The sequence below is a fragment of the Electrona antarctica genome, assembly GCF_951216825.1.
Source record: "Electrona antarctica genome assembly, chromosome: 23".
In the NCBI taxonomy this organism is placed as follows: domain Eukaryota; kingdom Metazoa; phylum Chordata; class Actinopteri; order Myctophiformes; family Myctophidae; genus Electrona; species Electrona antarctica.
This window is the reverse complement of record NC_136804.1, coordinates 22328342-22353536: the sequence shown is the minus strand read 5'-3', so window position 1 is coordinate 22353536 and position 25195 is coordinate 22328342. Positions and strand designations below refer to the sequence as shown.

General features: G+C 44.4%; 1 protein-coding gene across 2 annotated transcripts; it reads right to left on the bottom strand.

Moving 5' to 3' along the window:
• Positions 1 to 2769: 2769 nt before the first annotated feature.
• On the bottom strand, positions 2770 to 25195 carry LOC306916194 (uncharacterized protein). Of its 2 annotated transcripts, none has more exons than XM_079494002.1 (14): positions 24972 to 25195; positions 22649 to 22883; positions 21908 to 22202; positions 20806 to 21126; positions 19840 to 20034; positions 18281 to 18473; positions 17307 to 17413; positions 16635 to 16747; positions 13608 to 13735; positions 12589 to 12973; positions 7266 to 7546; positions 5239 to 5439; positions 4805 to 4987; positions 2770 to 3571 (listed from the first exon to the last, which is right to left on the bottom strand). In XM_079494002.1, exons 1-14 carry the CDS (start codon positions 25009 to 25011, stop codon positions 3402 to 3404), a joined length of 2847 nt encoding a protein of 948 aa, XP_079350128.1. In that variant the 5' UTR covers positions 25012 to 25195; the 3' UTR covers positions 2770 to 3401. The 2 variants fall into 2 exon arrangements, with proteins under 2 accessions (XP_079350128.1, XP_079350129.1); XM_079494003.1 differs by having other exon boundaries at positions 20806 to 21114.

Here is a 25195-nt window from a genome sequence, read left to right as displayed (position 1 = left end):
TAGCATGCCGTTTTTCATCATTTTTGAGGATTTGAAAAAAAGACGAAAATCACTCCGAGACCATGGGCTATAGCCCATGACCTCGGACGGCATACTATAGCATGCCGTTTTTCATCATTTTTGAGGATTTGAAAAAAAGACGAAAATCACTCTGAGACCATGGGCTATAGTCCATTGTCTCGAGTGATTTTCGTCTTTTTTTCAAATCCTCAAAAATAATGAAAAACAGCATGCTATAGTATACCGTCTGAGATGGAGTACAGCCCATGGTCAAAAATGATGAAAAACACGCTTTTTCGTCACGCTTTTCCATCACGCTTTTCCGTCACGCTTTTCCCCACACACCCCTATAGTTTTTTGCAGGCTGCTGCCCTCGGGGAAGAGGTACCAGAGTATCAAAGCCAACACAAGCAGACACTTAAAAGCACTAAAGACACCTTTGATGCACAGCACCATTCAAATGCTCTGTACATGATCCCAAGGCCCCATTTGAAAAGTGACACCAAGAAGAACAACTTACAACCTAAAACTCACTGAGAGCTCAGTAGCACCCTTGTTAAGATGACGTCCCTGTGAGCCAGAGGTTGTGAGTTCAAATCCAGCTGAGTTCCTCCTACTTTCACTCTGCAGCATGTTTTGGAGAATAACATCCAGAAGAGAACTGGAAAGAGAGGTTCAAGGTTGTCTTTATTGCTAAAACTATGAAACATTTAAAAGATTCCTTTTCAGGCAAACATGTCCACCGTAAGATGAACCTAAGTAGGTTTGAATGGGGTTTCTAGGTGTAAGTATGTAGGACTAGTAGCGTGACGACGAGTATAATGAACTGGAAGAAAAGTAACGAGTGTGTGTTCTGGTCCCATTGATTGAGCAGAGCAGGACTATAAACCTTGAAGGTTTATACTATTTTCTCAGCTCAATCAACGGGACCAGAACACACCTGGGCTGGCTGCCTGCAGGATCACATCCACCAATGGGGAGGCTGTCTGTGTCCTGTCATGGTTTCTCCTCTGTATTATCTGATTAACATCCACGATAACACTTAAAAGCACTAAAGACACCTTTGATGCACAGCACCATTCAAATGCTCTGTACATGATCCCAAGGCCCCATTTGAAAAGTGACACCAAGAAGAACAACTTACAACTTAAAAATCACTGAGAGCTCAGTGGCACCCTTGTTAAGATGATGCCCATGTTAGCCACAGGTTGTGAGTTCAAATCCAGCTGAGTTCCTCCTACTTTCACTCTACAGCATGTTTTGGAGAATAACATCCAGAAGAGAAATGGAAAGGTGAGGAGATTCTCAGAGAGCATGGTGGCACTCTGTGATAAGATGCTGTCTATGTGAGCCACAGGTTGTGGGTTCAAGTTCAGCCCATGGCCTCAGATGGCATACTATAGCATGCCATTTTTCATCATTTTTGAGGATTCGGAAAAAAAGACGAAAATCACTCCGAGACCATGGGCTATAGCCCATGGCCTCGGACGGCATACTATAGCATGCCGTTTTTCATCATTTTTGAGGATTTGAAAAAAAGACGAAAATCACTCCGAGACCATGGGCTATAGCCCATGGCCTCGGACGGCATACTATAGCATGCCGTTTTTCATCATTTTTGAGGATTTGAAAAAAAGACGAAAATCACTCTGGGACGGCATACTATAGCATGCCGTTTTTTTAAAAGGATTTGAAAAAAGACGAAAATCACTCCGAGACCATGGGCTATAGCCCATGGCCTCGGACGGCATACTATAGCATGCCGTTTTTCATCATTTTTGAGGATTCGAAAAAAAAAACGAAAATCACTCAGAAACTACAAAACATTTCAAAGTAAAAAGTTCCAGCATGTGTCTCCACAGTAAGCTGAATTATACAAAGTGTGAGTGGAGTTTCTAGGTGAAAGTGATTTTTTGACGTGCCAATAGCTGCCATTGAGCCCCATTATGAATTTCTCAAATTTGAAAGCACTATTTCAAGGTTCAAGGTTGTCTTTATTGCTAAAACTATGAAACATTTCAAAGATTCCTTTTCAGGCAAACATGTCCACCATAAGATGAACCTAAGTAGGTTTGAATGGGGTTTCTAGGTGTAAGTATGTAGGACTAGTAGCGTGACGACGAGTATAATAAACTGGAAGAAAAGTAACGAGTGTGTGTTCTGGTCCTGTTGATTGAGCTGAGCAGGAGCCAGGTTTCTAGGTCCTGCTCATGCTCAGCTCAATCAACAGGACCATAACACACCTTGAGTGGAAAGAAATCCTCATCCCCATGGTCTCAGAACACACTCGACATACTATAGCAAGCTATAGCCCATGGTCTCGGACGGCATACTATAATTTATCATTTTTTTGAGGATTTGAAAAAAAGACAAAAATCACTCGAGACTATGGGCTATAGCCCATGGTCTCGAACAGGCATACTATAGCATGCCATTTTTCATATGGCTCGATGTCTTTTTCCAACAACAAGCCAGCTGCTATCCCACAGTAGTTTATTATAAAAAATATTATTATTTTAGTTTACCATTATTATTATCATAGTGTCTTGATCACTTTCACTGTTTCATGTCCTTTTTGTAAACTAAAAACTTGTGATTGTGAAGAAAAATAAAAGCCGACCGAGCCTGCGACCAGATGTGACAGATGCCCCATTCCGATTTTCGGCAACAAACATCGATTTCCAACACTTAACGCCACTGATGACATTGCTGCGGGGGAGATCTATACCTTCAATGATATAGGCCCTGAATGAATAAATTCAAAGAGAATTAACAGTGTAACACGAACAAGCATTTATTGCAGACCAATGCAGCCAAAGTTGCCTTGCTGTGGTAACTCCAATTATAACAGTAAAAAAAAACATCTAAAAGTCACGAATATCCAGAATAAAGTATGTTGTATGTTTGTCGGGCAGAAACCTCATGATGTCCATATTTCAACTCTTGTTTTGTTTTCTTCACAAAGTGATGCCCTACGTTCGTACAGGTGTCACAAAGAAGTAGAGCTAGCAGATCTGCTATTTTTTGAAAAACACAATTATGTGAAGTGGTTAAGTCTCTCTGTGGACTTTATGAAGAAGAGCTTGTGTTAAAACAATAACAGTTTTTTTCCATTTGGAACACAACACTGAATTTACGTTTTACGGAAAGAAAGTTCTTTTTCGTTTCCACCCGACTGAGTATTATGTACCGGATATAAATTATAAATAGTCACAGCAACTCGCATAAAATAGGCACTTATGTAAGAAATGTAAACTCACCAACACCTTTTTTTTTTTGGGTCAGAATAACTGTGTGAACATCACACACATACACACCCGTAACCCGTCAGACACACAAAATAGAACACACAAAATATAATATCACGCACGGTACATGCACGCACACACACACAGTCAAGATCAAAAGTGTATGGGGGAGAAATCGCAGTGGAAGTGACTGTGGATCGCTGTGGGGCTGTCGTACTCCATCTTGACAAACGGGGGCGCCGGCGGGGGGCTCTCGGGACTGAGCTGGGAGGAGGGGGACTTCTGCTGGGCCTGGACGCCGCCGCTGCTGCTGCCGCCTAGGTCTGTCACCATTACAAATATAAACATATTTAGGACTGAGAACGATTCTAAAAAAAAATCTTCTAAATCCTAAAAGTTTTCTGAAAAACCTATGTTTCTATGTCAGTCGTTCTCAAACATTTTAATGTCAAGGACCCCAAAAATATATGTAATTGGCCGCCGACCCCCATCTGAAAATATGTTGTTCCAGGGACCCCCCAGAAGCAAAGATTTGAGTTAAAAACGTTCACTGTGAAGAATATATATTCAAATATCTGTGCTACATTTTCAAGATTTTTCAAAAATAGCAGATCTACAAGCTCGTAGCGTGGCACCCGCGCTATGAGCGTGTAGATCTGCTATTTTTGAATAGCTAAAGTATAACATAATGCTTAAAACACCAAAAGGGGTTCCCGTCGAGAAGTTCTATTGTCACACAAATAATTGGAAGTAACGATTTAACTGTGTTTTTTACATTGGAATATTACAATTTGTATTTCTGTTTGCCTTTTAGTCACAAATTAGCCCTTCGCTAAACACCACCCCAACAGCGATTGTCCAATGCCAATCCAAATAGTTTAGCAACCGTTGCCAAGGATGGCAAGCTTCCGTCACCTCATAGCTGTCAATGTTATTTTGCATGGCTGTGTTATTGAACACATAACAACACGCCTTAACTTCGGGAAAGTTACACGACTGAGCCACCATAATACTAATCACCGTAGTCTTACCGTGCATTACATGAAAACTCCTGTCGGACGGTCGTATTAAAGTTGATTGACTTTAACACATTTTCCAAGTGCATAGCCTACTGCAGGCCTGGTTGACTGAAGGCCGTGCTACTGAAATCATCGATTATTCATATGGAGAAATCCCCGTCATTTAACATGCATCTCAATGGGTGAGAAGGAAAGCTTGCCATGTCTCCTCTCTTAGTAACCGTTGCTAACATGCCTATTGGACACGGACGGGTTGGGGAGGGACTTAGCGAAGGGTAATTGCACAGGGCAGATATGAGTCATATCATGACGAATAAGTTAATATACAAAGAAATCACTGACACATTTAATACATTTATATGATTTTTTTTCTTTCCAAAAAATTTACAAAATACCGGTAGTTGATCTACAAGCTTGTAGATCTGCTATTTATTTTATTTTTGCAAACAGTTTTTAAAATGTATTGACGATCATTCGAAAACAATTGCGATCATCTCAAACAAATGCTATCATGTGATAATATTGTGACAGGCTTACCGGCAGTGCTGCTGCTCTCGGCTGCTCTGACGAGGGACGGCCACAGGGTGGACACGGGGGGCAGGGTGGTGGTGGTGCTGCTGCTGCAGCTCTGGGTCTGGGTGGTGTGAGACTGAGGCTGCTGCTGCTGCTGGGAGGACAGAGAGGACCCTCTGTAGCCTCCTCCTCCTCCTCCGCCTAGAGCTAGGGATGATGGGACGATAATCGTTACTTAATCGTTTATCGTGATTAAAAAAAAGAAAAACGCTCACGATAATCGTATCGCAGAGATTTTAATTTAACGTGAAAATGTCCTCCGTCATACATACACTGGGATGAATTCGCTTTGGTTTCACTCTTCACTCTTCACTCTTCACTTAAGTAGTTTGGTTATGGAACGATTATGGAAAACAACTGCGATTAGACAATTTACGTAATAATTGTAACAGGCCTACCTCCGCCACGGGACAGGTTATGAGGCATGTTATTGGTGGCGTCGGTGGAGGAGAGTTGCTGCTGGTGGTCTCCAGCAGAGAGCCCCATGCCGCCTGGGTAGGTGAGGCCACACTGCTGCTGCTGGGCGCTCTGGAACATGGCCGCTGGCTGGCTGTACATGTTATCCCATGGGTATGACTGGTACTGGTGCTGGAGACCACCTGGAGAGGGAGGGTGGGGAACAACACACATGATTGTTATGGGACTGTTGTTGCGACTTAGGCTCCCCTAGGACGGGTCGTAACACAGATAGGGATGACTATCAATTACTTTCTTAGCTATTATTTGATATAAGACTTTTTTTGATTCATCAAAAAGGGTGTTTTTAAAATATAAATATATATTTATTTGTATATGAAGTACTTATGGGGTATTTTATACATTCTCTCACACAGCGATTTCGTGACAATAGCCCATCTCTATATTTAAAAGCTCACCACACGTAGATATGAACATTTCTATATCGATTATCATTTTTAGAACCGATACAATTCGATTAGTTCAACTGTTGCACACCTATTTACAGATTCCAATACACATGTAATTCATCAAGATATTCTTGTTTTTTATTTTTTTGTCGCTTTCGCCTTTATTTTTTTTAGACAGACAGTAGGCTGACAGGAAATGGGGAGAGAGATTGGGGGTGACATGCAGTAAAGGCAGTATACATTTGGTATATGGATTTGCGTCTGCTATACAATTACAATAACCAGTGGTTCTTAAACGTTGTCATTTCAAGGACCACCATAACTCTCAGAGTTACAGACCTGTAAGGGTCCATTTGGTTCCATTTGTACACTCTCAGAGTTACAGACCTGTAAGGGTCCATTTGGTTCCATTTGTACACTCTCAGAGTTACAGACCTGTAAGGGTCCATTTGGTTCCATTTGTACACTCTCAGAGTTACAGACCTGTAAGGGTCCATTTGTACACTCTCAGAGTTACAGACCTGTAAGGGTCCATTTGGTTCCATTTGTACACTCTCAGAGTTACAGACCTGTAAGGGTCCATTTGGTTCCATTTGTACACTCTCAGAGTTACAGACCTGTAAGGGTTCATTTGGTTCCATTTGTAAACTCTCAGAGTTACAGACCTGTAAGGGTCCATTTGGTTCCATTTGTACACTCTCAGAGTTACAGACCTGTAAGGGTCCATTTGGTTCCATTTGTACACTCTCAGAGTTACAGACCTGTAAGGGTCCATTTGGTTCCATTTGTACACTCTCAGAGTTACAGACCTGTAAGGGTCCATTTGGTTCCATTTGTACACTCTCAAGAGTTACAGACCTGTAAGGGTCCATTTGGTTCCATTTGTACACTCTCAGAGTTACAGACCTGTAAGGGTCCATTTGGTTCCATTTGTAAACTCTCAGCGTTACAGACCTGTAAGGGTCCATTTGGTTTCATTTGTACACTCTCAGAGTTACAGACCTGTAAGGGTCCATTCATAATCAAGTTTTAGGTGATAAGGTGACCACCGAAACAGTGGTTAGTAAAAACAGATCAACATGGAATGAATTCTGGACATAATATATGGAGCATGTCTTGAGTGTACAGGGTTTGATGAGGTCAGATCAACATATGGAATGTCAGAACAGGAAGGACAAGTGGGGTAGGATCAACATATGGAACAGGTCAACTCCATATATGGAGATCAAAGGGTTTGAGGTTTGAAGGCAGATATAGAGTTGCTGGCTGGCTCCATATATGCAGATCTAAGTGATGATCCAATGTTCTCCATGTATGGTTATCCAGGGTGAGGTCAGTGTCGTGATCTTTATATATGGAGATGGCCATATATGGTGGTGTGACGTGTCGCGAGGCGTGACCATATGTGGAGGCATGATGTAACCATATATGGAGGTGTGAAGCGCGATGTCATAGTTAATTGCGAGTCGCAATACGTTTCAGGAGTCGTTAAAGGCGAACCGTTGAGGAATGGGACCGTTAAGTACCGTTTAGGTTCCCAACCCTAAACACCAACTCACCCGGGTGGCCGGTGGGCTGCAGCAGTATCTGCCCTCCGTTCTGGGACTGGATGATGGTGTACGTCCCGGTGGAGTCCACCTGGCCAAAGGTCAGGTAGGAGGTGACCCCGGGGTTGGAGGAGTCGGGGGCGTTGGGGGTGAGGAATGGGGATGGCGTGAGGTAGGCCAGGCGGGACACGGAGCCCTGCTGGGGCTGGCCCACGACGTAGGAAGAGGTCTGGAGCTGGTAGGACAGGCTGCTGCTGTTCTGTTGCTGCTGGTCCCCGTAGTCACACAGAGAGCTGTGGGAGGGAGGGAGGGAGGGATGCCACAACATCAAATCACTGTCTCATAAGTAGGGTTGTCCCGATCCGATCACATGATCGGAAATCGGGGGGCGATCACGTCATTTTCAAATGATCGGACATCCCTAGTATCAACTTTGTATCCATATGATTATATTACATCAGACAGAATATTGTCTGTGATTTTAAATATTGACCTATTGTGATAATTGGAGTGTATGTATTATAAAAATATAAATATCGGATCGGGTAAAAATTGCTATTGGCAAATACTCAAATGATGGGAAACGGATCGGGAGCAGATAAAACGTGATGGGGACGTCCTTACTCATAATGCTTCTCCTAGGATGGGGAGCAGATAAAACGTGACGGGGACATCCTTACTCATAATGCTTCTCCTAGGATCGGGAGCAGATAAAACGTGATGGGGACATCCTTACTCATAATGCTTCTCCTAGGATCGGGAGCAGATAAAACGTGATGGGGACATCCTTACTCATAATGCTTCTCCTAGGATCGGGAGCAGATAAAACGTGACGGGGACATCCTTACTCATAATGCTTCTCCTAGGATCGGGAGCAGATAAAACGTGATGGGGACATCCTTACTCATAATGCTTCTCCTAGGATGGGGAGCAGATAAAACGTGATGGGGACATCCTTACTCATAATGCTTCTCCTAGGATCGGGAGCAGATAAAACGTGATTAGGGACATCCTTACTCATAATGCTTCTCCTAGGATCGGGAGCAGATAAATCGTGATTAGGGACATCCTTACTCATAATGCTTCTCCTAGGATCGGGAGCAGATAAAACGTGATTAGGGACATCCTTACTCATAATGCTTCTCCTAGGATCGGGAGCAGATAAATCGTGATTAGGGACATCCTTACTCATAATGCTTCTCCTAGGATGGGGAGCAGATAAAACGTGATGGGGACATCCTTACTCATAATGCTTCTCCTAGGATCGGGAGCAGATAAAACGTGATGGGGACATCCTTACTCATAATGCTTCTCCTAGGATCGGGAGCAGATAAAACGTGACGGGGACATCCTTACTCATAATGCTTCTCCTAGGATCGGGAGCAGATAAAACGTGATGGGGACATCCTTACTCATAATGCTTCTCCTAGGATGGGGAGCAGATAAAACGTGATGGGGACATCCTTACTCATAATGCTTCTCCTAGGATCGGGAGCAGATAAAACGTGATTAGGGACATCCTTACTCATAATGCTTCTCCTAGGATCGGGAGCAGATAAATCGTGATTAGGGACATCCTTACTCATAATGCTTCTCCTAGGATCGGGAGCAGATAAAACGTGATTAGGGACATCCTTACTCATAATGCTTCTCCTAGGATCGGGAGCAGATAAATCGTGATTAGGGACATCCTTACTCATAATGCTTCTCCTAGGATCGGGAGCAGATAAAACGTGACGGGGACATCCTTACTCATAATGCTTCTCCTAGGATCGGGAGCAGATAAAACGTGATTAGGGACATCCTTACTCATAATGCTTCTCCTAGGATCGGGAGCAGATAAAACGTGATGGGGACATCCTTACTCATAATGCTTCTCCTAGGATCGGGAGCAGATAAAACGTGACGGGGACATCCTTACTCATAATGCTTCTCCTAGGATCGGGAGCAGATAAAACGTGACAGGGACATCCTTACTCATAATGCTTCTCCTAGGATCGGGAGCAGATAAAACGTGATGGGGGACATCCTTAAGGTCATTACACACTGGCGAATTAGCGACGCGAATTAAAAATTCGACACCGGAGCGAACACCGGAGCGAACAAATAAAGAGCGAAAACGGTCGCATTTTCGCACATTCGCACATTCGCCACTGATGTGGAAGCTTGCATTGACTTCAATTGGTTTTAAAAAAAGGCGAATTATTCGCACGAATAATTCGCGTCGCTAATTCGCCAGTGTGTAATGACCTTTACTCATAATGCTTCTCCTAGGATCGGGAGCAGATAAAACGTGATGGGGACATCCTTACTCATAATGCTTCTCCTAGGATCGGGAGCAGATAAAGCGTGATGGGGACATCCTTACTCATAATGCTTCTCCTAGGATGGGGAGCAGATAAAACGTGATGGGGACATCCTTACTCATAATGCTTCTCCTAGGATGGGGAGCAGATAAAACGTGACGGGGACATCCTTACTCATAATGCTTCTCCTAGGATGGGGAGCAGATAAAACGTGATGGGGACATCCTTACTCATAATGCTTCTCCTAGGATCGGGAGCAGATAAAACGTGATTAGGGACATCTTTACTCATAATGCTTCTCCTAGGATCGGGAGCAGATAAAACGTGATGGGGACATCCTTACTCATATTGCTTCTCCTAGGATCGGGAGCAGATAAAACGTGATTAGGGACATCCTTACTCATAATGCTTCTCCTAGGATCGGGAGCAGATAAAACGTGACGGGGACATCCTTACTCATAATGCTTCTCCTAGGATCGGGAGCAGATAAAGCGTGATTAGGGACATCCTTACTCATAATGCTTCTCCTAGGATCGGGAGCAGATAAAACGTGACGGGGACATCCTTACTCATAATGCTTCTCCTACACTGTAGGACCTACAGTATGTTTTTTTCTTTCTACTTTTACAGTGAGGTCCCTCACCCGAGTAGTGACACCCACTTTTGTTCCCACTTCAGGGAAAGATTTTTTTAATCATTCCAGTTTATGGATCTGAACTTTTTCTGGTAGATGAACAGTACTGACAAGAAATGGGGGGAGAGAGAGAGAGAGAGAGAGAGTGAGTGATGGGGAGTGACACGCAGAAAACGTTGTCGGGATCGGGACTCGAACCCGTGACACGCTGTATTAGCAGCCTAGGTGCCCATTGGTTCAAGATTAGGCAGAAAAAAAAGGAAGAACGGAACCGGTTATTGCTTTGATTGGCTCAGGTGTGAGTCGTGTGACTGAATTTAACATGGATTCTCCTTAACATAAACTGATGAAGCGACTGAGAACTTTAGATTCTAAAACAGATATGGTGATTAACTCCGGCCAAGTCCTTTGTTTTAGAACCAGAACGTAAGGGTATAACGAAGCTTACATGTTGTTGGGATTTATTTCCAAACGGGCTCTTCCTATATTTGCTACAGAGATTTCCCCAACAGCTTTCTTTAAAAAAAATTGATCTCTTGCAGCCATTATGTAATAATTTGCTAGTGGCTGAGGTGAGCTGTACAACAGGCTAACGGAAACATTGCTTATCCCCAAAACCGCTTCAGCGGGGGAAAAGGGCAAAAAAAACGCACCCGCAAATCTGAAAAACTCCTGACAACTGAGTTTAAACTTGAAACTTTAAAAAACTGCACGTTCACCAAGTTCAACTAAAGTCATCTTTGAAAGACCATTTTAATACTTTAACTAGAATGGATTATAAGACCAATTTCAACTGTGAAATAAACATGAAAGAGCATAAGTCTGTGTGACCAAGTGGATTTCAAGGTTTCTGCGCATAAAAAAAACTGATTATTACCTAATTTAAGACCTAGAATGAATCTGCAAGGCTAATAATGTTAATAATGTACGGCCTTGCACGACACTGCTCATCTCTGTCATATTATGCCTTTGAGATTCTTCAATTAGGCACATATTAGGGCATGTATATTTTACACTGAATTAACATCAAGTAAAGAAACACTCTAACTAGGGATGTTAATAGTTAATCAATGAATCGCCGTTAAGAAATAGTCAATTAAACTTAACAGTTAATAACTAATCGAATTAATCAAAACGTCTCTGCTTTTCTATGTGATGTGACACTACAGTGCACTTTTCATTTAATTCTATTTCTCATACAAAGATGCCATTGCCTGGCCCTGTATCGTAAATAATCAAATAAATATTTGATTAAGGAATATAATTTTGTATTCTTTCTGTATATCAGCAAAGTGTAGATTTTTATGTTAGACATTGAGGAAAAGGGTTAATCGATCGATAAGCTTATCAAAACTTAGCAGCTATCAATTAATGCATTAATCGATAATTACCATCCCTAACTCTAACAATTTGAGTGTGCCCGAAAATGACATAGAATGCACAAACTTAGATTGTTTAGACATTGGGGGCAAAAGCCCCCCACGCCAAAAAAGCCCTTGTGCTGTGTGAACCTGGTAAAAAAAGGTTACAAATATTTGCTACGATCACTGTTGGGTGCTCCAGTCTGCCTACTGTGCCTTAATTAGTATAGACGATAGAGTACCTAAGTCCTGGCGTCACTCCTGCTACCCCAAGGTCACACAAGTATTTCTTTCTATTGAAAATCCCCATGGATAATAGAAATCTTAGATTGCGTCCTATGAGAACTGTGTTCCAAATATTTACAAATCAGATGTGACTCTGTGTTGTTTATGATATTGAGCTACATTTGATAATGTCTGTGTTTGGATTTAAAAAATATTTATTGTGGATGAATTAGCACTTTTTTCACCATCAGCTGATGCCTGATCTAAGATTTCTCTATGGGGAATTTCAATAGAAAAAGTAAGTCACTTCCAGGGGGATATCGGCCTCTAGTGGCAGTGACGTCAGACTCCGGTGCTCTATTGATGGAGTGGTCCCCAGGTTTCATTTTACACTCTCAAGAGTTCAATTAGTGTTAAACATCTGCATTACTTAATTTACAAGAACTCTACACACAATTAGAGAATGTAGAAGAATTGTTATTTTGATCAACATTTAGCCTCGCAGACCCAAAACTAAAGAATATTTTGTTGTTTGTTGTTACAATTCCATGCTGTGTTGATGTTGGTACCAATGGTACCAACATCAACACAGCATGGAATTGTACCAATGGTACCAACATCAACACAGCATGGAACACAGCATGGAATTGTAACAACAAACAACAACATATTCTTTAGTTTTGGGTCTGCGAGGCTAAATGTCATCAGATGGTGGTCCTTGGCTCAAGTGCCGAATAAATAATGGGCCTTGATATGAAAATGGTTGAAAGCCACTGCTCTATAACAACTTAACGTGAGAGCGTGCTGACCTGGGGTCAGCCTGTAGAGCCTGTGGCTGCGTGGTGAGGTCCCTCCCCGGCTGGACCACCAGCGCTGTAGAAGAGGAAGACGAGCTTCGCTCCAGCCCGTCCATGAACAGGGGCGGGGCGCTGGCCGGGGTGTTGAGGACGGGCGGAGCCGAGGCAGAGGCAGCAGAGTGGTTGGTGTTGTTGCTGGGGTTGAAGGCGGTGGCGAACTGAGGCAGGCTGGCACGGCGCAGCGGGGGCGGGCTGGGCATGGCCGGGTGGAGGGGTTGGTACTTCCCCGCCGTGGCTGAGACTCCTCCACCCTCGGCCTGAGACACCATCTGATGATGCTGAACCCCCACCCCTGCCCCCACCACCACCTCCGTGTTCCTTGGCTGACCTGTAAGAGCTACAACAATACAATTTACAATTAGGGCATTTAGCAGACGCTCTTAATCCAGAGCGATTTACTGTACATAAGCAAGAACAACACATGGCAATACATCAAATGCATAGAAATAGTCATCTAGGATCATAAGTATGCTCAGAACCTAACATCCGTCACATGCAGACAATACACACACAGCAAACAAATCAATCGAAAATGTAATATATAGAATAATATCTGGGGACAATAAATCAATAGTTTCAACCATAAGATGGATGGAAACCTCAGGTTACTTTTCAGGATTCAAATTCATTGATTGTCCGTCCTGATGAAAGTCTAGCGACCGAAACGTTGAATGAATAAAGACAAACATTAAACATTTTTTGCAAGTTTCCGACTTGTTTCCGAGTTTTTAAAGATACCATTTTACAGGATTCAAAATTTAAAAATGAAATAAAAGCAGCAGATCGACAAGCTCAAAACTTGTGGATCTGCTACATTTGATGTTTTTGTTTTGTGTGACGCTGTAGTATGATCAAGTGGGCCGTTAATTCACGAAAAAACATGTACAGTTCAAATATGGAGATAAAGAGGTTTTTCTGCAGCCCGACAGTGACAAAATAGACGTGTGACTGAGTGTGTGTAGAAAGCTGACCAGGGCTGGGCTGTCTGGTGGTCAACAGGGCGCTGATCAGGTTCTGGGCGGACGGGGTGGTCAGAGATGGAGGTGGTGCTGCGAACAGGGATGCTATCGATGCATAAGGTCCAGAGTACGAGCTCGGCCTGATGACAAACAACAACTATGATGAGCCAACAACAACTATGATGAGCCAACAACAACTATGATGAGCCAACAACAAGCACTGACAAAAGACTTGGGGACAACGTGTTGCGCTGTGAGCTTGTAGATCCGATGTGTAAAATCAGCCATTACGACTAGGGTTGTCCCGATCGGAAATCGGGAGCAATGTGATTTTGGATATTGTACTATTGTGATATGGCATAAGTGTTCTAAAATAAAATAAATATCGGATCGGGAAAAATCGGTATCGGCAGATACTCAAAATCAAAATGATCGGAAGCAAAAAAAGAGTGATCGGGACATCACTAATTACGACGCCATCAAGGCCTGCCAAAATACATTTTAGTCAGCAAAATCAACTGTAGATTTGGTCAACAAAAATGTTATGATACTTAGACTAAAACTAGACAAAAAATAAACTTTTCAGATGACTAAATCTAAATGGAATTTTATTCAAGAGACTGACTAAAACTAAACACAAATTTGCAGTCAAAATCAACACTGGTCGATGGGCATAAACATGCCAGAGCAGACCACTGGTATGGTCCTTCTAGATATTGAACCAGGGTGCTTTAACCCATTTTGGGCGGGAACCCCTTTTGGTGTTAGCATTATGTTATGCTTTAGCTATTGAAAAATAGCAGATCTACAAGCTCATAGCGCGCCACCGAGTGGCGCGCTACGAGCTTGTAGGTCTGCTATTTTTGAAAAATCGAAGAACGACTGACATAGAAACATAGCTTTTTCAGAAGCTAAAACTGTCAGGATGTAGAAGAAATTTTTTAGAATCTGATCTCAGGTCAAAATGGGTTAATGTGTTTGTTGTGATGAAAGGAACTGACTTGACGTGCAGTGGCAGGGTGGTGAGGCTGGCCATGGACGTTGGCATGGTTAACTGACCTGACGTGCAGTGGCAGGGTGGTGAGGCTGGCCATGGACAGGTTGGCATGGTTAACTGACCTGACGTGCAGTGGCAGGGTGGTGAGGCTGGCCATGGACAGGTTGGCATGGTTAACTGACCTGACGTGCAGTGGCAGGGTGGTGAGGCTGGCCATGGACAGGTTGGCATGGTTAACTGACCTGACGTGCAGTGGCAGGGTGGTGAGGCTGGCCATGGACAGGTTGGCATGGTTAACTGACCTGACGTGCAGTGGCAGGGTGGTGAGGCTGACCATGGACAGGTTGGCATGGTTAACTGACCTGACGTGCAGTGGCAGGGTGGTGAGGCTGGCCATGGACAGGTTGGCATGGTTAACTGACCTGACGTGCAGTGGCAGGGTGGTGAGGCTGGCCATGGACAGGTTGGCATGGTTAACTGACCTGACGTGCAGTGGCAGGGTGGTGAGGCTGGCCATGGACAGGTTGGCATGGTTAACTGACCTGACGTGCAGTGGCAGGGTGGTGAGGCTGGCCATGGACAGGTTGGCATGGTTAACTGACCTGACGTGCAGTGGCAGGGTGGTGAGGCTGGCCATGGACAGGTTGGCATGGTTAACTGACCTGACGTGCAGTGGCAGGGTGGTGAGGCTGGCCATGGGCAGGTTGGCATGGTTAACTGACCTGACGTGCAGTGGCAGGGTGGTGAGGCTGGCCATGGACAGGTTGGCATGGTTAACTGACCTGACGTGCAGTGGCAGGGTGGTGAGGCTGGCCATGGACAGGTTGGCATGGTTAACTGACCTGACGTGCAGTGGCAGGGTGGTGAGGCTGGCCATGGACAGGTTGGCATGGTTAACTGACCTGACGTGCAGTGGCAGGGTGGTGAGGCTGGCCATGGACAGGTTGGCATGGTTAACTGACCTGACGTGCAGTGGCAGGGTGGTGAGGCTGGCCATGGACAGGTTGGCATGGTTAACTGACCTGACGTGCAGTGGCAGGGTGGTGAGGCTGGCCATGGACAGGTTGGCATGGTTAACTGACCTGACGTGCAGTGGCAGGGTGGTGAGGCTGGCCATGGGCAGGTTGGCATGGTTAACTGACCTGACGTGCAGTGGCAGGGTGGTGAGGCTGGCCATGGACAGGTTGGCATGGTTAACTGACCTGACGTGCAGTGGCAGGGTGGTGAGGCTGGCCATGGGCAGGTTGGCATGGTTAACTGACCTGACGTGCAGTGGCAGGGTGGTGAGGCTGGCCATGGACAGGTTGGCATGGTTAACTGACCTGACGTGCAGTGGCAGGGTGGTGAGGCTGGCCATGGACAGGTTGGCATGGTTAACTGACCTGACGTGCAGTGGCAGGGTGGTGAGGCTGGCCATGGACAGGTTGGCATGGTTAACTGACCTGACTTGCAGTGGCAGGGTGGTGAGGCTGGCCATGGACAGGTTGGCATGGTTAACTGACCTGACGTGCAGTGGCAGGGTGGTGAGGCTGGCCATGGACAGGTTGGCATGGTTAACTGACCTGACGTGCAGTGGCAGGGTGGTGAGGCTGGCCATGGACAGGTTGGCATGGTTAACTGACCTGACGTGCAGTGGCAGGGTGGTGAGGCTGGCCATGGACAGGTTGGCATGGTTAACTGACCTGACGTGCAGTGGCAGGGTGGTGAGGCTGGCCATGGGCAGGTTGGCATGGTTAACTGACCTGACGTGCAGTGGCAGGGTGGTGAGGCTGGCCATGGACAGGTTGGCATGGTTAACTGACCTGACGTGCAGTGGCAGGGTGGTGAGGCTGGCCATGGACAGGTTGGCATGGTTAACTGACCTGACGTGCAGTGGCAGGGTGGTGAGGCTGGCCATGGACAGGTTGGCATGGTTAACTGACCTGACGTGCAGTGGCAGGGTGGTGAGGCTGGCCATGGACAGGTTGGCATGGTTAACTGACCTGACGTGCAGTGGCAGGGTGGTGAGGCTGGCCATGGGCAGGTTGGCATGGTTAACTGACCTGACGTGCAGTGGCAGGGTGGTGAGGCTGGCCATGGACAGGTTGGCAGGGTTTTCCTGCACCATGGAGCGTTCCCTTTTCTTCCACTTGGCCCTGCGGTTCTGGAACCACACCTGACGCACAGACAGGCACACATGGTTTAACGCAGTGGTTCCCAAAGTGGGGTCCGGGGACCCCCAGGGGGTCCTTGAGAGAGTTCCAGGGGGTCCCCAGCAAAATTATATTTTGTAACCAAATGGACCCTTATGGGTCTGTAACGCTGAGAGTGTACAAATGGAACGATTTGGTTCCATTTGTACACTCTGAGAGTTAAATTAACATTGATTTTACAATATAAATTGGGGGTCCCAAAGATAGAAATGTCATTAAATGAGCGTCCGTAGACTAATGCAGGTCAAATGGGTCAAATGGGTTGAGAATCACTGCTAGATCATCTGAAGAGGTAGCTCCCGGATTGAAACGTATAACAACCTGTCAGCAAAAATAAAATCTCACAATTTAAATGTTTCCGTCTATGCGCCAGCAGGCAAATCCAGTGGCCCTCAAACTTCTTTGTGTCAAGGACGCCCAAAATGGTGTGTATTTTATGACAGACAGACAGACAGACAGACAGACAGACAGAGACGCCCACAGACAGGTAGACAGACAGACGAGAGGAGGTGTTAGTCTAACCCCGATCCTCGGTGGGGTGACGCCAACTGAACAGGCGATCATGTTCCTCTTTTCTGTGTCGGGATAGTGGTCCTCCTGGAAGAGGCCCTCTAAGTGCTCCAACTGTTCTGCTCAGAGGCACACGCACACACGCAAACACGCGCACACACACACACACACACACACACACACACACACACACACACACACACACACACACACACACACACACACACACACACACACACACACACACACACACACACACACACACACACACACACACACACACACACACACACACACACACACACACACACACACACACACACACACACACACACACACACACACACACACACACAGGTCTCAGAGGCACTTGCCCGTCTGTCAGTCAAGTACAGGTCATGTTCCACTTGCCCAAAGGTCATGCCAACTTTCCCAAAAAGTAAATCGTCCATTATAAAATTATGAGAAATTTGAATTGTCGTTCAATGTAACACTTTTCTTTTTTTGCTTTCTAGGGCTGTGCGATAAAAAAAAGTCCTATCTCAATTGTTATGACAAATATCTAAATACCAGTCAGTAGCAGTGAATATGACTATGGTGCTTGTTTGAGAGGGGACGCAACAGTCTATAATACACAAGAACGTGGCCAGATTGCACACTTGCTAAACTTAAAAATATAAAATAACCCGAGGATCTGGGTTAGACTAACCCCTCCTCTCGTCTGTCTGTCTGTCTGTCTGTTATTTTATATTTTTAAGTTTAGCAAGAGTGCAATCTGGCAACGTTCTTGTGTATAAACGGTTGTGTCCCCTCTCAAACGAGCACTTGCCCATCCAGTCGGGGCAACCTGAAAGCAAACTCCACCTGCCCATAACGTTTTATTTACCTGCCAGGGGCAGGTGGGCAACCCATGGTGTCAACGGCGGTAAGTTTTTGACGCAATGAGGTTTCCGCCCGATGGAGCCGATATGCGATGCTTTTCTTACCATTGCTGTAGAGTATGCGGAGCTTCTTCTTGGTCACGGCGGGCATCACAGAAGGCTCCAGATGGTCCTCTCCTCCCATGTCCACGTCCACCAGGGGAAGCAAGGCCAGCTGCCCGCCTCCCCCCCGGCCCCTCTTGGTGGTGCTGTAGTGGACGGAGCGGCGGGTGGAGTAGAACTCCTGAGTTATCTCCATCTGTGTGGAGAAGAACGGAGCCGGTTACTGTAGCACCTCACTGTTACTGTAGCACCTCAATGCCTTTATTTATAGCCCTAGTGGCTCTCTGCTAAATGACTACCGGTACATTGTAAATTCTCTTAGCGTTTTTTTGTATAAAAGACCCACAAATTGAATTTGGCCACGGACCTGGATGTTTTGTGCCCTAACTTTGTACACTCTCAAAGTTGCAGACCGGTCCATTAGGAACCTCCTATCGAAATCATTAAAGGAGACTGTTAAATAATTGGAATCTTTAAAATCTTAAAGGTTCCCAAGGTAGGTAGTCCAATACAGTGAACTTGATGGCCTTTTATTTATAGGCCATCAAGTTACTTATGTATAATTTATTTATAGAGCAGAATCAGCAGGTTGATTTGTCTAGCGGAAAATTGCAGCCTGGAGAAAAGACTTGATTTACAAACAAGATTCGCTAATGACTTCTTAACCTCCGCAACAATGTTTAGACAACATTGCCTCAAGTTATTCAATCATGTTCACAACAGACGTTTTAATTGACTATGGGAGAAAGTGAAAAACGAATGCCAAGAGATTGGGGGGTTCGCAGCCAAATATATCAATTTAATTTAGGGGGTCCTTGACACGTAACAGCTTGAGAAGTACTGATTTAAGAAGGCGTTTGTAGGTCTTAATTCATGGGTTACATTTGAGCACAAGGGGAGTTCATGAGTAAGTGAATGGATAACTAGACAACTGGGCAGGTGAATTACCCCATAACCGGACTAAAGGCCTATTCATACTCCACTTTTAGGTGATGAGGCGACCACCGGAAACTACAACTACTACTACTACTAGTGTTTTACTAAGCCAAACATTGGTCACCTTATCACCTACAACTGGAATATGAATAGGCCTTAAGAGGGCAGGTGGTGGTGTTCATGGATTAAAGCAAAATAAAATCTCACGACTAAAACAGTGTGCCCCCCACACTACTAGCGCTGTGTCCTAGACAATTAACACAATATGTAAATTGCATTTCATTATGATGTTTTAGTGATAATATTGTTTGTATATTTGTCTGCCTTTCATACTGCCAATCAGGTGAAGAAATCACGGACTGAGGTTTTAACATTTGCTTTTATATGAAATGTCCGAGACGATTAGGGATTTATGGAAGATAAACAGCAAATAATGCTAGTTCGGCTACTTTAAATGCTCTAATCTTAAAATAAGCAAAAGTAGCCTATTCTACAAGCTTTTAGAATAGGCTACTTTGGCTTATTCGCTTTATGCTTAAATAGAATTAAGAAATGCTGGCATCTCCAGAATCCAAATGACGGAAATCAGTCGTGGCGACTGAGAACTTTGATCCATTGGACCTCACCTGCAGCGACTGTGAGGGCGGCGGCTGATGAGCCAGAGTGAGGGAGAGAGGAGAGCTGCTGTGGGGCCTCTTGTCGCCACAGGGGGCGGGCTGGGGGGCGTCCTGGAGGGGCATCTGGATCTGTGCTGTGGAGACTGGGAGGAGGATCTGGTGGGGGGCGTCCAGGGTTTGGCTCTCGTGGTGGTGTTGGGGCTGCTGTTAGGGGTGGGCGATATGGTGAGAAATATCGTTGAGATGTTACGACATACATGGGCAACTGGCGCCCCGGGGGGGCCACCTTCACTTATTGTGGCCCTCAGATCCTCATATCTGAATACTGATATATTATTGATTTCAGTTGTTAGTTTCAAACATGCAAACATGGCTCACTTTAATGACTTCATTCTAAATTAGTAGCTTAATGAGTAGTATTACAATCTTTTTTATGTCCATTGTATTTGTGTTTAGTTCATAAAGTTAATATAATTTAAGGCATTTCAAAGGCATTTGAAATTAAATAGAAACATTACTTTTCAGGAATCCGATTCAAAAATAGCAAAAGATTATTCCAAAGTTCAATTCAAACATACCGAAAATAGCTGATCTACAAACTCCAAACGTATCGCACAGCTATTTTTGCTACGACAGTTATATGCAATGCAGCCCTCTGGAGTGAGTGTGGAAATATAGTGGCCCTCTCCATCGTCAAAGATATCTCCACGATGCCTTTTCAGAGATATCGTGTATATCATGACGCACATTATATGATTTCCAGTTCTATACCTTCATTTATACTTAAAATAATTCAAATTCAAAATAATACGCATTTTGGTCTAAATCATGTTTAGTTACTACTCCTTTTAGGTTTTGTTACCTTGTAGGAGGTGGTTGTACTGTTATAAGTAACTTGAAAAATAATATGTATCGGGATACTGCTTGGAATAAATATGGTGATATTATATTTTTTCCATATCGCCCACCCCCTACCTGCTGTCGAGCAGCAGAAGAGGAGTAGTACAGGAGGGGAACGGGATGATGATGGTGGTGCAGGTCCGCCCCACAGCTCTGGTAGCCCGAGTCGGACAGGTCTATGCGGCCGGAGCCCCTCAGGGCGTCCACCTCGGACAGGGTCCCGGAGCCCCCCAGGGCGTCCACCTCCGACAGAGTCCCGGAGCCCCCCAGGGCGTCCACCTCCGACAGGGTCAAGCACTCTGACGGGGCCAGACACTTGGGTTCGGGGCCCGGGCTGAGAGGGGTCGCCAAGACCAGCGCCGCTGCTTCTGCCTCCTCCTCCTCCTGCTGCACCACCTGGCCAGTGGTGGGAAATGTTACTCACATGTTTTGCTAAGTAAAAGTATCAATACTGTACAATGTAGTAGAACTTACTCCGTTACAAGGAAAAGTCCGCTATTCAAAGTTTACTTGAGTTTAAGTACAAAATGTACTTGGTATCAAAATGGACTTAAAAGTACCAAAAGTAAAAAGTACTCATTATGCAGAATGTCCAATTTCAAGGTTTCAAATGTTTAACATCTTTTGAAAATTGCAGATCTACAAGCTCACAATGCGTATACACTAGTATAGGGCTGAAGTGGTTAATGTAAGTTTTGTAATAATAATACAAATTCTACAAAGTAACTAGTAACTACAGTTGTCAAATACATTTAGTAAAGTACAATATTTGCCCCTGAGATGTAGTGGAGAAGAAGTGGTTCTCAAAGTGGTCCTTGAGGGAGTTTAAGGGGGTCCCCAGCTAAATGATACTTTGGAACCAAAAGGACCCTTGTGGGTCTGTATCGCAGAGTGTAAAAATGTACTCTCAGAGTTAAATTTACATTCATTTTACAATATAAATTGGGATCCCAGAGATAGAAATGCCATTAAATGGGGGTCCGTGAGCATGTCAAATCGGAGGGTCCTAGACATTAACATGCTTGAGAATCACTGCTTGGGCCGTAAAGCTCTTCTACAATGGGGGTCCCTGGCGGCATATAATTTTCAAATGGGGGTCGGCTGGCTAATAAGTGTCAATTTGGGGGTCCTTGACATGAAAAAGTTTGAGAACAACCCCTGCTTTAGACCACTGCACCTGGCCCGTCGTCATCGTTGACGCGCTAGGTGTCTCCTCCTGCTGGACCCCCTTCTTCTTCTTCCTCGAGCCCTCCCTGCTCGCCCGCTCTTCAACGACAGCCCTCCCGCCTTTCTTCTGCTTGTTGCTGTCGTTTCTCCTTCGCTGCTCCATTCCGTACTCGCTGTACCGTTTCCCTCGACGCCTCCTGCTCCTCCGAAGTTCCACTTTCTGTGTCACTTCACCGCCGTCCGTTTGTTGTTGTTGAGCCGGCGCCTCCTCCTGCTCCTCCTGGTGCTCGACCTTTTCTTTAGGGCTGTCACGGTTACAAAGTTAAATTGATGATTAATTGTCACTCAAATAATTTGCGATTAATGATTTAATTGTGTTTTTTTTGGCGTTGAACATTACACACAACGTTACAATTTGTAGGCTATTTCTGTTTGCCTTTTAGGCTTTGAAATCACAAATTGCAGAGTCAGGATATGACGAGTAACTTAAATATACAAAGAAATCACTGACACATTTAATAATTTTTAATATTTTTCTTTCCAAAAAATGTACAAAACCTAGTGGAAATTGTTGATCTACAAGAGCCTGTAGATGTCATTTCTGCTATTTTTGAAAAATGTCCGAAAATGTATGGACATTTTTCAACATGAAAACAATCGCCGATTATGAGAAAATAATTGCAATTATCTCAAATAATTGCTATTAAGTGATTAAGCGATGATGCAATGATTGTGAAAGGCAGGCCTTTACTTGTCCTCAGTCTCCTCTCTCAACCTCTCCACCTCCATGATCACGTCGTCTCTGGACCACACAAAGTTCCCGATCGCTCGCTTTTTTCCTCCATCCTCCTCCTTCTTTTCGGCCCTTTTCGCCTCCTCTCCTCCCACGCCGTCATCATCCTCTGTAGCGCGGTGGTGGTGTTCTACAGTGTCTGGATTGGTGCCGAGATCCCCCTGTTCCTCCTCACACAACAGGCTGGGGAACACTGCAATGGGAACAGTTAAAGTCTTATTGTCGGGGCCAGAAACCTCTATATCTATATTTTAACTTTCTGTTTCTTTCAAAAATGTACACTTTCCCTCCCTAACACCACTCACACAAGTTAATTGACTGTAGAACAGCTTCCCTCCCTATAACGAGTTACACAAGTTATGTATTCAATTGTTTAATCCACGTTTTTAATACGTTTTAAGTCATTCAGGGGTTTCCATCGTACAGAGTGGGATAGGTGACGTGTTTTGATGACGTCATCGCAAAAACATCCGTCGCACCGGTTCTGGGAAATTGAGGCCCAATGCATTGCAATGACGGCGGTGCCGTGCGCGTTCCTCCTCCGCTCTGTTGTTGTGATCGCCACTTTGGAATATTTTTCAACACTACGACAAGCCATTACACCATTTTAAAGCGGATTTTCATGGTAAGCAAGGATCAAGTCAGTGCAGTTGCTTTTCAAAGGTTAGTACTGTAAACTAGGCAAGGACATCTGGAACATGATTGTTTAATCACCGCAGGGAAACTATTAACGCCCTAATTCAACTGTGTCCAAAGTGTGGCCCGGGCCTGAGGCGAGTTTTATACGGCCCAACACTATGGGACATTTTTACATTCAAGTTTGTTAACCTGGGCATTTCCCAGAGTATAATGTGTCAGTGTTCCTTGTATTTATTTTGTATTATTATTTTTTTTACCTTGCTTGCTTGGTTACATTTGGTAATGTGACATAAGGCTGATGTACTTTTTGTTCACAGTACACACCTGACAAAAGACCATTGATATTAAATATTGATGATGATAGTTAAATAAAATCGTTTAAATCCAAAGCTAAATTATGTAGTTGGCCTTTGGGTGTTAATATTTTCTAATTTGGCCAACCTTTGAAAAAAGTTTGGACACCCCTGCCATACTTGATCACACTACAGTCACACAAAAAGTATCAAAAAGTATCATATCTGACACGTTTCGAACTGCTACTGTTGCCACTGAGTAGATCTGCTACTGTTGCCATTTCTGAATTTGAATCCTGAAAAGTAGCAGTTTTGCACATATGAGGGACGATTTCTTCCACAAACCAGTGCCACCCAGCCTTAAAGAATACAAGCTGGCTTGGTGAACATGCAGGCGATTGGTCTGCTGCCTTATCTTTATCCCATTATTAATTCGGCATTTGAGCCACAGCAGACCACCGTTTGATGAGATTTTGTCTCACAAACCCAAAATTAACTTGTCCACAATTCCATGCTGTATTGATGTTGGTTAGCCTCGCGTTGCGATACTAATATACCACTGCGCTGGGCTGCAATAGGGGCGGGTGAAGTGTGGCTGCGCCAGGCTAGATGTCTCCAAGCATAGGAGAGATAACAGGCAAACGTTGATCAAAATAATGCAGTGTTTGTTTTTGTTAAATAATTGAACTCTTGAGAGTCCCCCCCCCCCCCCATAACTCTGAGCGTACAAGTGGAACAAAATGGACCCGTAAAGAATCATTCCTGTGAACGAAACATGACTCTGTGCGACCAGAATGGAACAGAACAGAGCCTTTAGGCTACTTTGTAACACCTGTAATGAAGGAAGTATGGAAGAGGCCCAATTTCTTGTCAATAATATGTCTGCTGTGCATAGAGAAATTAATGCACAGGTGAAAAATCTAGATTTTATTCAAAGATCACCGGGCCAGCTGTGCCATGTCACTGTAACCCCCTCTTTTGTCAAGTAAAAATGACACAGAGGAAATTATAATATTCAGAATTGCACGAGAGGCAGATAGGCCTAGCCAGCCTGCTTAAAGGTTTGGCTCACAACTGAACAAGTCATATAAATCGACCCAGGCAGGGAGAGGTATAGGTATGATGGGCTAATTATATCCCAGGTGTGTGGTGCTGCTGCCGCAGCTGACCTGAATGTTAATTAAATGGAAAAGTTAAAAAGTTTTAAAAAAAACGAGTCTAATCTACTGTCTATCTTTAATCTTAACTTCAGCCGTTTTGGGAATTTAGTTAATCAGCGTAGTGAGTGAAAACCGACAGGGCCGGGGTCAAATTTAGAATTAAATTATAGAGGACAATTTCCTTCTTACCCAAACCATTATTGATCACGTCGCGGTTTTCTTCCTCCATGATGAGTTGTACACATCTAGTAGTTAGGGTTAGGGACAATAATCCAATAATCTAATAATCTACAAATTAGTCAGGTTGTCTCATACGGCGAGAATTATCTCTGCAGCAGATTGACTAAATGATTGAAGTTTCACATAGTGATCCACCCACTGCGCAGGGGCTCACGTGATCAACAGGTGAAACG